The sequence below is a fragment of the Pavona decussata genome, unplaced genomic scaffold, assembly GCF_977016875.1.
Source record: "Pavona decussata unplaced genomic scaffold, jaPavDecu1.1 SCAFFOLD_115, whole genome shotgun sequence".
Lineage (NCBI taxonomy): Eukaryota > Metazoa > Cnidaria > Anthozoa > Scleractinia > Agariciidae > Pavona > Pavona decussata.
Genome location: NW_028145529.1, coordinates 767843 through 785000, shown reverse-complemented (window position 1 = coordinate 785000; position 17158 = coordinate 767843). Strand labels below are relative to the sequence as shown.

General features: G+C 38.2%; 2 protein-coding genes and 1 long non-coding RNA gene across 3 annotated transcripts in view; all 3 read left to right on the top strand.

Moving 5' to 3' along the window:
* The first annotated feature begins 3414 nt into the window (after positions 1–3414).
* LOC146469905 (uncharacterized) lies at positions 3415–6077 on the top strand. The gene is made up of 3 exons (XR_014867114.1): positions 3415–4264; positions 5747–5833; positions 5922–6077. It is a non-coding gene; the product is annotated as an uncharacterized LOC146469905 (long non-coding RNA).
* A 230-nt stretch (positions 6078–6307) lies between these two features.
* LOC146469902 (uncharacterized) overlaps positions 6308–17158 on the top strand; it is a 30806-nt gene continuing 19955 nt past the window's right edge. The window contains exons 1-3 of the mRNA XM_085122734.1: positions 6308–6328; positions 7300–7365; positions 9649–9696. Coding sequence (XP_084978860.1) covers positions 9679–9696 — 18 coding nt within the window. The 5' untranslated portion in view covers positions 6308–6328; positions 7300–7365; positions 9649–9678. The remainder of the gene's footprint in view (positions 6329–7299; positions 7366–9648; positions 9697–17158) is intronic.
* On the top strand, positions 9811–16229 carry LOC146469904 (uncharacterized). The gene is made up of 2 exons (XM_085122732.1): positions 9811–11985; positions 16188–16229. The coding sequence occupies exon 1, from the start codon at positions 10918–10920 to the stop codon at positions 11848–11850; it is 933 nt and encodes a 310-aa protein (XP_084978858.1). The 5' UTR covers positions 9811–10917; the 3' UTR covers positions 11851–11985; positions 16188–16229.

The following is a 17158-nucleotide window of genomic DNA, read 5'->3' as shown; positions in this document are numbered from 1 at the left end:
GTTTGTTATTTATCTTTGTTTAGCATTACATTATAAATTCAAATGTAACTTCAAATTACTTCTACTTTCAACTGAAGATGGTCGTTGTACGACCGAAACATGTCTTGTAAACTCAAATGTGTCGTTATTTTTATAAAAATTGTTGCTAGTCTGCTTCTTTCTAGATCCTTTAGTAATAATCTTCAGAACACAAAGCTTTGCATGTTTCAGACCCATTGATGTGGTGAAAGATATGCGAATTCTTATCAGATTTTAAATGTTCGCGAACACGTGTAGCAAGATGACGGTTTGTCTCACCGACATAACAGGCGTTACAGCGTGATCGTAATCACATCTTTAACACTAAAAAAGCTCTTGATCTTGTAGCCAGCAAAAACCAATTCAACTTAATTCCAAGAAAAAAAGCGGGTAGTTCTTCACTATTTTTTTTTTCATTTCAAGGGAAGCTTTGTAAAAACTAAGCGACGAAAACCCGAGTTTGTCTTTTTTACACACTTCATCTTATCAATGTACCATGATGACCGGCCAATAGGGATTAGATACACGCGGTACGTTATAATGGTATTAGTTTATTAATAATATACATGAAAAAATTAGAGATGTGCATTTTTAGTTAACATAGTGCAGAAGAGAGGCAATTCAGTGCAAAAAGAGGTAACAAACGAAGCATTCTGATTGGTCAATGATCAAAGAAACTATCAGATAGCCAATCAAATGCGAGCACTGGATGGCGCAAAATTTGGATAGACTGAAAAATTTGCGAGCTTAACAATGGCCGGCGTTTTAAGTAGGTTTCCTCAGGTTTTCTTTCGCCACTGCGACAACAATACAGGAGCTGAAAAACAGCTCTATAAACGAAAACACGGTGAAAAGCACTGAATTTTGGTTGTCGGTATGGAAAAAGTGGTGTTTAGAGAAGAGAATTGCCGAGGAAATCGAAAATTACGAGTCGGCTGAGGTTATCACACTGCTCGAGGGATTCTATGCCAAAATTAAAAACAAACAAGGCGAAGATTACGAACCAGAAAACCTGAAAGTGATGATTGCTTCGCTTGATACACTACTTGAAGAACAAAGGCTATAGTCTGTCCATTGTTCGCGAAAGAGAGTTCAGTTCCTCCAAACAAGTACTGGACGGAAAAGCGAAACAGCTTAACATGGCTAGCCGCCCCCAAGAAGAAGAAATTCTCTGGAAGAGCGCGAGAAACTCGGTGCTAAAAATCCAAACTCCTTAATTCATACAATGTGGTGGCTACTTACCCAACAGTTTGGTCACCGTGGAAGGCAGGGACACCACGGGTGAAAGGTGATGACGGCCTTGAATTTGTTGAGTTTGCTGAAGGGCCAACGAAAACCAGACCTGGAGGTTTGAACGCAAAGCCAAGACAGTTTCAGCCAAGAATGTTCCAGACCGGTGGAGAGAGATGTCCACTTGTCAGTACATCAGCCGTAGGCTTCCCAATCTCAGGACGAGTGGTCCATTTTATCTCTCGATAAAATACAACAGAACTCTTGTTGGCAAGATGAAGAAAGCAAATCTCGAGAGGTCGTCGATTGCAAAACTCACTGGTCACAGAAATATCCAGTCTTTCAGAGTCTTGAGATGACTATGATGAAGCTGACGAAGACGAACAGTGACAGCTTTCGTGGGCTATCTCAAAAGGAAATAACACATCAAAACCCATGCCAGTGGCAGGTGGTTCATCTGGTCCTTCTGCTTCAAGTGCAGTAACTCCACAAATGATGAGCTCACAAGCGCAGAATCTGATTAATTCCTTCGCTGACTGCACTGTCACATTTAACCTCAACAGCAAGACCTCGCCTCGCTGTCTTGAAATTTTTTTCATGTCTATTATTAATAAGTAATCACATGATTTTTCTCGTGCAATTTGGAATAAATAAGCACTTGTAATTTTTTGAAAGACTACAAATTGCACTCGCCCTGCGGGCTCCTGCAATTCTGTTAGTCTATGAAAAAATTTACTCGTGCTTATTTATTCCAAACTGCACGAGAAAAATCATGCGATTACCTATACTAAATATGGCATCACTTCCTGTATGTTTTTTACAATGATTTCCGCTTTCTCATCTTTTATTTGTATCGAACAACTTTTGGTTATGTCTTTGCTTTTGCTTACATCTTTGCTTTTAATTAATTGGACCTAACATTGATATATGCACCGTTCGATATTTTGTCCGTAAAGGGCCTTCATACTTGTGCTTTATGATTGGCGATCATGAGCTCTAGCTCGCCGAAAAATCTAGCACTGAAGTATTTACACGTATCCAATTCTGGATAACAATCTATAATGCTGCTCCATCGGTGCTGTTGACTGCTAGAGCTAAGCAATATGATGTGAAGTAAACAAGGATTGTTGGAAAATGTAGATTTTTACTGCCTTGCTGAATAGGGCTTTTGTCATATCACTGATTATTGGTTTACTGGTTGCAAATGTAACTAACATTGTTTTTAAAATTCCACTATCTTTCACAAGGGACATAGAAAACGTTCTAGCCCAAGTACACCTTGCAACAGTCAGATTTTGCCCACACAGGAGTACTTAAGAGCGACTCTCCCTTAGAACCTCATTTTCAATTTTTGTCTGTTGTAGAAAATAGAATTCGTTGAAGACTCTTCTATCAACTTCTCTTGAAAAGTAAGTAACAAATATGAAATACTAATTGAAAAATTTGTTTTTTTTTCTTAAATTTTGTGATTCGAACTTTTAAAAACCCGGGGCGTTCTGTAAACCCATTGGTGAGATGTGAATTTTGCAAGACACAGTTTTATTACAGTAATTAAATTACAGCTTATGATTGAAATTCATCGTAATATAAATGTGAACGGTCATCTTCGATAACTAGCGAATTAGGAGGTTTGAAAGATCTGTATTCTTCAGAACTAACAACTGCAAGTCCTGCAAAATTTGAGATTTCGCCACTGGGTTTCAAGCACAGCCTGGTGTACAAAAAGTTCGAATAGAAAGTTTTAAGAAAGTTAAATTTTTCCGTTCGTATTTTATATCTGTTACCTACTTGTCAAGAGAAGTTGATGGATGTGTAATCAACTTAATCTATTTATTTTAGATAAAAATTGAATATGGGGATCTTAGAGATTGCCGAAGATATCCCTTAAAGCCTTAAAGTCGCACAGCGAAATAGACCAACTGGAAGTTTAGAGAAAGTGAATAACGATTGAAACTTCACCAATTTTCAGCCTTATTTGTACAGGAAAAGGTTCTCAAGACCAAAATTTCGTTTGATCGTAAAAGGAATTTTTCTGTCCTTTGCTAGTTAAACAATAATATGAAAGGACATTATACCAGTTTATAGTTTATGCAAATTACAAGCTTTTTAAAACTTAATTTAATTTTCTGTTGTATGCAATAAGTAAATTTGGGTAGGATAGGCAGTTTAAATTTCGTTTGGCTAAATCCCTATATACATATTTGAAATGAAGAGCTATGCGTCACTCTTATTATTGTGAAAGTTGTTGGTTGGAAACCATTTTTGAAACATTTGCTGTAAGTTCATTAGCAAAACGCCACGACCTAATTTCCTTAAGATCTCTGGTCATTTCATCCTGTAAAGCCGCCACTGAACTGCAGCGCAAGAAAGGCAATCTAGCGTCGTGAGCAAATAATCTAGCCATTCCGTATTCTAGAGACTTTGGAAAGTCTTTACACATGTGAATATAAGTAATGGTAGCGGACCCAAAATGGAGCCCACATGTTATATTTGCCATTGACGAGATCACCCCTTTTTCGTAACATCGTTGCTGCCTATAATGATAGATAGATAGATAGACAGACAGACAGACAGATAGATAGACAGATAGATAGATAGATAGATAGATAGATAGACAGACAGACAGACAGACAGACAGATAGATAGATAGATAGATAGATAGATAGATAGACAGATAGACAGACAGATAGATAGATAGATAGATAGATAGATAGATAGATAGATATATAGATAGACAGACAGACAGATAGATAGATAGATAGATAGATAGACAGACAGATAGATAGATAGATAGATAGACAGACAGACAGACAGACAGACAGACAGATAGATAGATAGATAGATAGATAGATAGATAGATAGATAGATAGATAGATAGATAGATAGATAGATAGATTACATTAAATTTATTACTTACATGTATACCTGTGTTTTAATTTGTTTATATGTTTTTTTGTTTTTTTTCACAGACATTCTACACTGTCAATTGCATTAACTACCAATGGAGGAAACTTATGTATGACTTACTGTTTAGCACTATGATAATCTTGAAAAATTCTGAGTTATTTGTCAGAGATGTAGGGTTGAAAATTTTCAGGCAACAACATGCCCAGGCTGCGCCAAACTCATGTTGACGCATGGCTACTCATTTGATAAACTAAATAAATAAATACAAAGCGCGAAGATGAAAGGATATACTTTAAAACAATATCGTTTATAAATGTCGTGCAGATAAACATACAAAACTATAACTAAAATAATAATAACAAAATATTTAAGTATTTAGAATTCTATTACATTAAACCTGAAAAAAATATTGTCGTTTTCTTCGACGCCGATTACATGAGCTGGGCTAGCTTGGTTACTCGAAATCTCGGGCATGCGTGTTAACCGGTCTGCCGTGAGATCATGGGCTGTAGAGAAAATGCAGTTCGACTAAATCAAGTTTAACAGTGTTCTGTCTTTTCTCATCCTTTCTCCCTTTGCATTTCCTAAACAAAACTTAGATAAAAGGTCTTTTCAAAAATCCTTCGTGAGAATGTTTCCAGTGTCTTGAGTATTTCTTGTCTCCGAAGCCGAGGCACGGCGGATAAGCGCTTGATGTTATATTTTATCACTTGTGGGTGGGAAACCTATCTGGAGAATCGTGCGAAGCTCGTAATAAGCTCCTCCTATCGACAATCACCAAATATGGAAGTAACCCACAAACAAATTTCGTGAAAGAGAAAACTGAAAGCGAGATTGTTGTACGAGTTGGGAAATAGCTGGATAGTAAGAAGCTGTTTTCACCGGATTATTCCGTTATAGACTCGTTATGTCGTTTTCAATCTCTTGCTCTGGAACGGTAAAAATGACTTCCTTCCAAGTTTGGAAAAAAAAAATTATCTTTTAAAATACGTTTATTCCAGTTCAGTACTGGATAGCCGTTTTCTTTTTAATACATCGAGGCAGCGTGGCCCGGTGGTTAGGGTGCCGGACTCGTAATTCTGAGGCCCCAGGATCAAGTCCCGCTCCGACCACTTGGATTTGTTTCACGGTGGCCCCGTTTTTAAATCCAAGGCCACGCTTTGTAAATAGCCAACTGGTTTTTCTCCCACCAGTTGGGGTTTTTAAACTGATTTTTAAATAATAATTTTGTATCTTATTTCATTGATTTATAAGGTCCCTAATTAGCTTTACAGTGTTAAATACTTAAATAAAGTCGTTTATTTATTTATTTCATTTATTGTTGTCATAAAAATATATATTTCAGCTTATTAGAAGTGCGGGTAACTTAATAGAACAACTAATTCATCCACCATTGAAGCCGACCGAAGTTGGCCCAATTGTTAACAAAGCACTGGTTGTACACTTTTACAGTCGTCAGTCTTCAGTATAACCAGCACGACATAGCCGGATGTTAATAGTATGCAATTTAATTTTACTTAATATACAAGGTACTCATAACATTTGTTTGAATATTTAAATTAGATTAATTTGGAATTGTTTGTCCTTTCAGGCTTACTCTGCTGTGAAACGCTCTAAACAGTCCAAGAGCTTCTTATCTTCTGCGAAAGATCTGATACGAAGACGTCGTCAAAAAAACGTACTTGATTACTTTACAGATTGTCTCGTTTTTCTTAACTGTCTAAGCTGCATATTTACTGTCTTAAATGTAATTTGTCTTCTTGTAGGAGGAATCGAATCTGTACGAATCTGTGGAGCTACGTCAGTGGGGGAGTGGAAACGAATACTTGGTTTTATCAACGGAGTCGACAAGGTTATTTGACTACCGCAAAGGGAATCGAGTGCTGACGTTTCGAGCGTTGGCCCTTCGTCACAGCGAATAAAGGAATTGCGGGTTCTGTGTGGTTTATATAGTAAGCAGTCGATTGGTGGGGGCCTAGTAACGTAAAATACAAGAATAAATCAGTCGAATGAAAAGCATTCGTTGATTCCGTGGGGATTAAGAGTGCCGGATTGGAAGATGAATTTTTGTTCCAAAGTTTTACGGCCTTCTGTTTTACCGCAATGCAAATTCCATATTGTTGTCCTGGTTTTTTTTTTTTCAGGAAACAACGAAGCCCTTCCTTATACGAAAGTAAGTAAGATATTCTTGCAAGCGAAGAATGTATTGACGCTGCTCTTTAAACAAAACGGCAAACTTTCCAAAAATGTGTTCAATTATTTCAATTGAAGGTTGGAAAAGCACCTCAGTTGTAATTGAAAAATGATCTACAGTGAATTATAGCGACTTTAGCGAATATGACATAGTCAGCTGAACAAATTCTGCGCACTGCAAGTGGAAAAGTTGTATAAACTGAAGTTTGGGCTCTAGAATAATCCTCATTTGTGAGTGATGTGTGAGGAACTGACTGGAGAGCTGGACATTAATTTGGCCTATTTTTACGAGGCTTAATATTGCTCCTGCACAGTTGGATTTCTTATGTTATTACGTAATGCTCGCTTATACCTTCGCAATTTTCTTCCAGTCTGTCTTCCAACTTGTCGTCTACGTTGCTTTTCTATGTGCATTTAAAGTCATCATTTCGAAAAATGGTCATTGATACATAGGAGCGGTCGAATACACAGTAGACATACTTGTCTGACCTGGTTTCAAAATTATCATTCACTCTCGCTCAGCTTTTGTAAGTACAGCTACTGTTGATGATCTTTGGCGATCGTATGGAAACGTCAAGTGACTTTTGAAAAATCAGTTTGTTTTGCTTTGGCTAGAATAAGCGTTCTATCTTTTATTGTTCGACCATTATCGCCCTCCATAAAGTTTTCTCTGAACGAAAAAAATCCACGCTTCCCCAAAACTTCTAATCGTAAATGTGATATATGGAAGAACAGAAAACTATAAAACTGTTAAATGTCACAAATAATTCGCAAGAAATGATGAATTAACGAGAGAAAAGTCATTCGATCCATGCTCGTTGTCGAACGATTTTCACACGACAAATTTTAAAATAAAACCATTGCTATCTCCGGACTAAAAGTCTTCTCTAATACCGAGCTAGCCCGCGGACTCGTAATGGGCCACTAACGCTGCTGCTGTTGTCTCTGCAGGTAGCACGATGGGCACCAGAAACTGTAGTGACGGCAACATTTTCATTTAGATCCCAGAGGGTTGATGTAAGGTTGCTTTTTTTTCTAGCCAAATATTCTAACCAGATCAGCTGGGCTAGTTGAAGGTTACCCGATACCTCAGTTCAGCGCGTCCAGTTTAAACTGTAGATACCTAAAACCCTATATCAAATTAAAGCTTATAGAGCTGACTATCAAACCATACCAAGAATTTTGAAATAAAAAAAATTGTCGAATTTTTCACGACCTCTAATTGCGAGGGTCCGAATCACCTTTTTAAAGCTGCAAGTCAAAGTGAATTTTGTTTTTTGCTAATTTAATATGCTCCTCAGTTTCCAGACCCAAAGCGCGAAAAAAAACGTGTCTGCGTTTTGCCATATTCAATCGCAGTGAAAAGGTATAGAGCATTTTCGAAATAGGATGAGAAAAATGTGGAGTAATTGTACAAAAATCGCTCTCGGAGAAAAAAATTCCGAAAAAAAAAAAATTCGCAGACACGTTTTTGTTGTTTATATGTTAAACAAGCTACTGTCCAAATTTGAAGGCAAACGAACAAATTCCTTTTGAGTTTTAGCTCTTTGAAGTGGCTCCTCCAAGAGAAAAAATTTATTCGAAAAAACAGCAATACGGCAATTCATTCTATTTCAAAATTCTTGGTTTAGTTGGATAGCCAGCTCTATAAGCTTTAATTTGATATAAGGGTTCAGGTACCTACAGTTTAAACCGGACGCGCTACATTGCTTGGACGCGAGACACCTCTGAAGACACCTCTGAAAGTACCGGGTAACCTTAAACACAATTTACATTAATACGAAAGCAAAACTATTGATAGGATTTGTGAGCAAAAGCTTTTTATCCAGGATAACTCGTCGCGAAAACCTTGTTAACCATTTAAGCAGGAACAACTGTAAATTGCCAAAAGCTGGTTAAGGACAGGATGCATAGACAATCACCTCTTAGATGAAATTTCCGCTATTATATGAATTGAATTTCTCTTATTACAGAAATGCCTAAAGAGGGTTCAGGTAATAAGTGAAACGAATTCGGTGTGCAACGTAGCAATTGTGACCGCAAAAGAAAGAATCCGGGTGCAGGACGGAATCTAGGTTAGCATCCAACTAGTGTGCAGAAGATAATAGTTTCAATCCCGTCATGCTTTGGTTTTTCTTTTCCAGTTCCACTTCTTTTGGACAACCCATTCCCTTGTTATCCCATGCTACATTTTCATGAAAAGCAAAACTCCTTTGACGAAGATTGGTCCTTTTTTCTTTAGTGGAATGGGTACTTTTGATGGAAAAGAGTAGCACCCTATAGATCCTATAAAAACTAAGGTGTTTAAATAGAGGCCATCCATTCATCCATCCATTCATCATATAATATTCTTAGGGGAAATATTTCGTACCTTTTTAAAGAGAATGCGAAAAAAGCAACAATAATAAAAAAAACCTTACCAATATCAGACATTTTTATTTTACTCGGCCTTTTAACTTTTAAGAAAAGGTTTGAAGTGCCCTAGATGCGGGTTATTAACCAAGCTTGAGGTCAAGGTGGCTGGATATAAATTGGCCAAGTTAAAAAATGGAAGAGCCAACATCAAGCCATCTTGACCGAACAGGAATTTGGCTTCATTGTCAAGTTAAAGGGACATGCAATTGTTCTGCTTTAGTTTGAAGAGCTAGTTTTACAGCGGCTCAAAACAAGTAATAGTTCTTGAACAAGCGAAATTGAGACTTTCGCAGATCAAAATGTGGGAAGATTCAGTCCAGCCTGTAAACTAGCCATATTTATGCAATCGCGAAGTGGCGTTAATGATAAAATTTATTTAAATATAAGATGAAAAATAGAGCGGGTATATTACAAAACTATGTGAAATTTTGAGAAGATTTGGTTGTTTACATTAAGTGATACGGTGAATTGAAATCGTGATCCTGAGAAATTATATTTTTCTGAATTGCACTGTGACGGGCTAATACAAACTTCATAATGCACCTAGATGATTTCATGTCCCTTTCGTGTTCTTTGGGCAAATACCGAGAGTTTTCTAAATGTTTTATTGCGCGGTTGCCTGAAAACAACTAGAAAAACCTGCATTGCTCGTGGACTAGACTTGTGATGCCGTGTGTTTGGCAACGGGCAATTCCGAGGGGCTTGATGACTCCATCTTCCTCGCAGGGGTAGCCAATCACAGCGAAGGATTTGATTCATCTTGCCCAATTCAGGAGCAGGCCATACAACAGTATACCTCTGGAGAGTCGCACAGGGTTATTTTTAGTTTTAGAAAACTCAAACAAATGACATTTTTAATGAAGATGAACACTTTTTTCGTCTCAGGAACTGTCTTTCAAGGTGGACGATTTGCTAATGATTCATGAGAGTGAGGTAATTAAAGTTAAGGATTATTAACCATCGTGTTATAATCAAGTACAATTAAGAGGATAGAAAAAAGTATAGTGACAGGAGTCAAAGCATTTGAAAAAGTGGTGGCTGGAAATATGTTACATACTCTTTTTGTGAAGTGTCATTTTCATTTTAATATATGGTGTAGAGAAACTGGAAGTAGCTCACATGCAAGTCTTTGAAACCTTTTTTTCAATTCGTATGCTTTACGGGAGCTGCGTGCAATGAGAACTGTACATACCGCCTCAAAAGTGATCCCTTACCCTGAACTGATCCGCGATTAATTAACTCTGAAATGATCCCAACCCCGAAATGTCTTTTTTTCATGCTGACCCCGAATTGACCCCCAAGTAATTTTCGAAATGGAATAGTGTGGTTCATTGCGGAATTGAAGCAGTGTCCTTGATAAGTTAAACAATGCCGCGTTTTTAGATTGGTTAACAAAGTTTTCCACGATCTCATACACTCACGCAATACATTATTAGTGGCTAAAATCTGATCTGATCGGTCGACTGCATCTATGCACTTATTGTACGTGGTAATGGTTTGAGGTCGTGGTACCACCTTCGTGCTCCACACACCAGTAGTCCTTTTATATCGGTCAACAGAACAAGATAATTTGCATTAACAATTTTTGTTAGAATTGAAACTACATTATTTACAATGGCATTCCTAAGCACGGAGGGTCCCTTTCCCATTGCATACTCTTTATATCCTTCCCCTTTGCCCAGTGTTTGCCATTCTTAAGAATGGCAGGGACATCTCTCTTAGTCTCTGTAATGGTACCTGTGGCAGGGACTCCATGTTAACACAAATATAGTGATTAAGAAACACGCTCCCTGTTTTCCATCGCCCTGTCTTCATAACCGCCTGTGGACTGAAGCTAGGGCCAATAGCATGGATACATCTGGTCGTTCTGAAACACTTTGCTTTATACTGTTTTGAGTCAAGCCTTGCACGGGCAATACACTCGTTGAGTAGATCGGTAACCATAGAAACAGAGAGGGGTCGTGGTGGACTCTTGAGTGGCAGTATCAATGGATCCGAGCGGTGCGGGTAAGATGGCTGCTAGACACGTTTATCCCGCTCTGTAATGTCTTAGCCGGGAAAGCCTACATGGGTTCTTCTTACTAATCCAGAGGACCTTCGGCAGCAGTTTGAAGTTTACGAGACTTATTTATGAAAGCTTAACCGTGTGTCTGAATGTCGAAACGAGCAGAACGCTCATCAAGCTCAAGTTCGAACTCTCAACCTACACCGAAGCGAAATCGCGGTGAGATGGACAACGAAGTCGATACAGATTCACCTCTGTCCTTAAAAGTCATCTTAGACAAACTTAGCGCGATAGAAAGCAGAATGGAAGATAATTTTAACAATCTGCACACTGAAGTATCAACCCTAAGATGCGAACTCATGCAAGAAATGGAAGGTGCCAAATGTACAATCAAAGAGATCAAAAAATCCCTCGAGAATGCGTGGGCCACGATCGAAGATGTCCAGGAAGACTTCAAGACTCACAAAGACTCAAAAAGGACACATCAAGAAATGCTCGACCGCCAGTCACAGGAAATCAAATTATTAAAAGAGGAGCTTGCTAAATCACAAGCTGAAACCGCGCTACTGAAAACGTCACAAAAAAGAACACAAGAAAGTCTCGTTGCCCTGGAAGATTACACCAGGAGAGAAAACTTAAGGTTCATGAACATCCCCGAAGAGGCTGACGAAAATTGCTCTGATATAGTCTACAATATAATCGAAAATGAGCTAAAGATAGACCCACAGGACATAAGATTTCATGCTGTGCATCGTGTCGGAAAACCACCGTCGCGAAACAGTGATAACAACAGTTCGCCGCGCCCTCGCGCCATCATTGCAAGGTTCGTCGTGAGGGAAGACAGAGACGCGGTTTTGGCCGTTAAAAACCGTCTAAAGCATTCCCGACAATACAAAGATGCTTATATCACGAAAGATTATGCAAGAGCAATCCAAGAAGAGAGAAAAATTTTGATTCAAGCCATGTATGTTGCAAAAGAACAAGGATGTGACGCTAAAGTTATCAACCGAACCCTCTACATCAACAAAGAAGCTTTCAATGTTACCAACATTCCACACGATTTTCGTCCCACCACCTCTTAATTTCCATCAACAGTAATTTATGGTTGCTTCTGCCCAGATTTTAACCTGGAACCCGCTTTGGCTATTCCCGGACACCGATCAAGGTTTCATTGTAGTTTGATATGTTTGTGAGGCTTGGTCTGTATGTAAGTTGCTGTGTTATTTATGTTCATGTTTGTTTTGTACTTTATAATACGATAAGATTCTTGCTACTCGTGTTTTCATCGTTTCCCTATTTATGCGATTGCGTAATTGAATCTTTATTTACCGAAAAAACTGCTCGCAAAAAATTACCTTTTGGAAGCTTTGCGTTCTCCGTCACCCGCGCCTGTTGCTCGCACCTTCAGAAAAAATCGTTGATTTTAATTCCCTTGATTTAAAATGCCTGTCGTTAAATGTCAGAGGTCTAAACAAGTCTCTTAAACGTCGTTTGCTTTTTCGGTGGTTACATAAACAAAAACAAGATTTCATATTCCTGCAGGAGTGCTACAGCATTAATTTATGCACATCCACATGGGAAAATGAATGGGGAGGAAAGGTGTTTTTCAGCCACGGAACAAGCCATAGTAAAGGTGTGATGATTCTAATTAACCCCTCTTTAGATCTTAAGGTAGAAAAGTGTATTTCTGACCAAAAAGGGAGGTTTATTATCTTGAAATTACTAAGAGACAACACTCCGCTTGTTCTTGTTAATGTTTACGCGCCAAATGACGCTAATCAACAGGTAAATTTCTTCACAAAGCTAAACCACCAATTACAGGAGTTTGCCCTAGAGAGTATAATAATTGGTGGCGATTTTAACTGTCCACTCTCCCAGAAAGATAAGACCGGTGAAAACCCTGCCACGAGAAAAGTTTCTGTCATAAAACAAATTGAAAACCTTTGTGATTCGTACAACTTGTGCGACATTTGGCGAAGTACAAATCCTAACCTATCTCGTTTCACTTGGAGAAATAAATCCTTAAAAGTACAAAGCCGCTTAGATTACTTCTTAATTTCCAAAGAGTTTTGCGCTTTGACAAAGAAGTGTGAAATTTTATGGGCTCCCAAAAGCGATCATTCAGCTGTATCTATTCACCTGCAATCAGAAGCGTCAGCTCAGAAGAAAGGTCCCGGTTTTTGGAAATTTAATACTTCACTGCTCACAGACGAAACTTACATCGCAGCTTTACGAGAAAATCTTCAACGTTTTAAGGCGAAGTATGTTGATTTACCCGATTTAGGCTTAAAGTGGGATTTAATTAAAATGGAAACGAGAGGATTTACCGTACAATACTCGAAGAGGAAAGCAAAAATGTTAAGGGACAAAGAAATTTCTCTGCAGAAAAAGGTAAACTTGCTACAAAGACAAGCTGAGGAAAACCCACACAACAAAAACATCATACATGAATTGCAAGTAGAAAAATCTCGTCTGAAAAAAATTATGACATATAGGACAAAAGGTGCGATCCTCAGAAGTAAAGTGAGATGGCACGAGGATGGTGAGCGCAATACAAAACACTTCTATTCCCTCGAAAAACGAAATTACACCAATAAGGCAATAAAAAAATTAAAAATTGCTGAAAACGTGTACACAGAAGATCAATTCAACATTCTAGATAAAGAAAAATGCTTCTATGAATCTCTTTACAAAACCAAGAACATAGACACTGAAAAGTTAAAAATTTCTCCTTTCTTTAATCTAGAAAACATTACTCCTTTAAACGAAGATGAAAGGCTATCCTGTGAAGGTCAAATAACCTCTGAAGAATGCTATAACGCTCTTAAGGATTTTAAAGTCGGAAAAACTCCCGGTACTGACGGATTTCCTGCGGAATTTTATCGCTTCTTCTGGCCTGAAATCAATAAAGAAATGACGGAAAGTTTTAATTTTGCGTTCCAATCTCGAAAGCTGTCTATATCCCAAAGGAGAGGTATTATCTCACTTATCCCCAAAAAATTTAAAGACAAAACTATGTTAGAGAACTTGCGGCCTATATCACTCCTAAATGTTGATTACAAAATCGTCACTAAAGCCATCGCTAAAAGACTTGAAAGGGTTCTTCCAAACATTATAAACCCCGATCAAACTGGTTACGTGAAGGGCCGTTACATTGGCGAAAATGTTCGGCTAATACAAGACATAATAGAGCATACAAACTTGACAGGAAAAAAAGGGATCGCTATATTTCTAGATTTTAAAAAAGCTTTTGACTCGATTGAATGGCCTTACCTCAAAGCCGCCATTAACGTTTTCAATTTTGGACCTGATATCCTAAACTGGATCAACATTTTTTACAATGACGTGTCTAGCTGTGTATTAAACAACGGTCACGCTTCCACGTTCTTTCCTCTTCAACGCGGTGTACGACAAGGATGTCCTTTATCAGGAGTCCTTTTTGTTCTAGGAATCGAACTTTTTGGAAGAGCTTTAAAAAACAATCCGTCCATCAAAGGAATTCTGGTAAACAATCATGAAATAAAAGTAACACAATATGCTGATGATACCACTGTTTTCGTCAGTGATCGAGATTCTGTCGTCCAGCTGTTAGACCTCCTTCAAAATTTTAGCCTCCTTTCTGGATTGGAAATAAACACCACTAAAACTGAGGCAATGTGGCTTGGGCAATGGAAAAATAACGAAGATACGCCCTTTGGTTTTAAATGGCCAAAGGAGCCAATACTCTCTCTCGGGATCTTTTACTCGCACAATCGTACACTTGCGGAAGAGCTAAATTTTGGTGCTAAAGTACGAGAACTGGAACAAACTTTAAACACCTGGAAAAGAAGAAAACTAACGCTCTATGGAAAAATTAACATAGTTAAAACACTAGGCCTGTCAAAACTGATATATAACGCTTCTGTTTTAAATGTCCCCAAGCAATACGTAGAACAAATAAATAAGATTACTTTTAATTTCATCTGGGACGGCAAGCCCGCGAAAATTAAAAAAAGCACAATCATATGAGAAAGAAGGAAAGGCGGGTTAAAAATGTGCGACTTCGCAATCATGGAGAAAGCTTTGAAAATTGCGTAGATTAAAAGAATCCAAAACGAGGTAACCTCTTCTTGGAAAATTATTCCTGATGTTATGGTCCAACAACACGGTAACCTCTTTTTCTTAACCAGATACAATTACGATCCTAAGTTGCTCTCGCTGGAAAACCTTTCCCCGTTCTACCGTTCAATTCTGTTGTATTGGCATGACTTCAAAAAGTCGAAGAAAAATGAGGTAGACTTTAAAAATGAAATTCTTTGGAACAATCGCAATATTTTAATTGATAAGAAACCAGTTTTCTACAAAAGATGGTTTTCCCACAGCATCGTCTACGTATGTGATTTATTTAACAGACACGGAAATCTCTGCAGCTATTCTGAGTTTAAGACTTTGTATAACCTACAGGTGCCCTTTACAACATTTTATGGTTTGTTAGATGCCATTCCATCTTTGTGGAAAAAAACAGTGACTCCGCAGAATCATACCAACGCTGAAGAAAACTCCGTGACAAACTTGTCCACTAGCTCTATCTACTCGTCAATCTTAATAGATACATTTGAACCACCAACCTCCCAGAATAAAATTTTGAGACATGGCTTTACCGAAAAAACACTTGACAAAGTATACCAGTTACCGTTTAAAATTACAAAAGAGGTCAAACTAGTGATGTTTCAGTATAAAATTATACATAACATACTACCCACCCAATTTAGCTTACACCGCGATGGAATAGCCGAAAGTGACATCTGTCCTCTGTGCAAAAATGAGAGACAAACCTTATACCACTTGTTCGTCCTTTGCATCGAAGTGCACTCCTTCTGGAATACATTTCAAGACTGGTGGCTACAAAAGACCAATGTTAACCTTTCTTTAAATCAAAGTAATATACTGTACGGCTTTTTCGAAAAATCTTCATATTGGCAGGCATTAAACTACTCAATACTCATAGCAAAATCCCACATCTTCTGTACAAGCAAAGGCGGGGGTGTACTGAGTTTCCAGAGCTTCCTTTTACGACTTTCCGATAAAATTCAGACTCTACAACAGATTGCTGTCGCTAATAAGTGTTTGTCAAATTTTAGACTTAGATGGGCAGTTCTTCTTCCTTAAAAATTGCTTTATATAAATATATTTTTTTTCTTTTAATTTAGTAAGAATCTTTAGCAGTTGCTTTCTAGCTTGATCATTTTGTACGGAATCACTGTAAAATTTGTAAAAATTGTATTTGATGTAAAGTAATGTTTTGTTAGTAAAAATAAGAAAAAGTGTTCACTAAAAGACATAGCGTTATTCCTGTAACTAGTGTGAACATTGTAAGCACTTTCAGTTTTGTAAGTATTGTAAGTATTGTTAACAATGTAGATATAGTCACTGTGGTTAGTACCCTGTGTATTGTAAGTAATGTTAATAGTGCTCAGTTTTGTAAATCTCTTGTCATGTATGCAAATAAAAATTGTTAAAAAAAAAAAAAATGGATCTGAGCCGTCTGAAAAACACTGTTCACGAGTATTTCACGTAAGCAAAACATAGCCTTCAAACGCCATAACAGGATCAACTATGGTGTCGGAACAACAAATCCATCCCACAACGTGTCATTCTTGGTGCCTAAAAACACGACCTGCCACTGACATATCCTGCCACAGATGGGTGGCTTGAGGAGCCAAATCAGAGGGACGGCACAAAGCGATAAGAGCCAGTACAATTACTGTTTTTTATTCAAAACTGCATGATAGATACTGGCCAATTATTAATACCCTAGCTGTTACAAACAATTAGATCGGTCCGTGGCATCAGTCGCGCACACTTTAACTGTAGAAGCCAGCAAACTACATATGTGAATCTTGTACATTTACTTGCATAACTTGGCTTCGTAGTGAGTAGAAAGGGTGGCACAGGCAACTTTGAGTGGCCTTCGGCGGATTGGAACTCTTAGCGACCGATGAAATAAAGTCCACGAGAAAAAGTTCGCTTTCTGGGGGAAAGGACTGGCAGAAAGACAGGCAGAAGATCTGCAGCTGCTGCAGTGATCTGTCATATGTTCGCATGGGGAAAGATCTAAGGCAGGCGGAAGTATTGACGCTGTCTCCTCAGACCAGCCGTTGTACTTCAGTCGTGCTTGCCAGTCACTCTCCAGACAAACAGCTGCCGCTTTTGGTTACGATGAGGTTCATGCCTGTTGCTCAAGGACTGAACCACTGACTACATCTCCTGGATCGTAGAAGCGACTGTTGTAGTGTGATAGGTGATGACTGGCCCATATAGCACAGCGGTCTATTGCCTGGGGACCCCTCGCCCCTTCGAGCAGTCGAAATGTACAACTCAGTTTTCGGTTTTTGCGCCTTCTGTGCATAG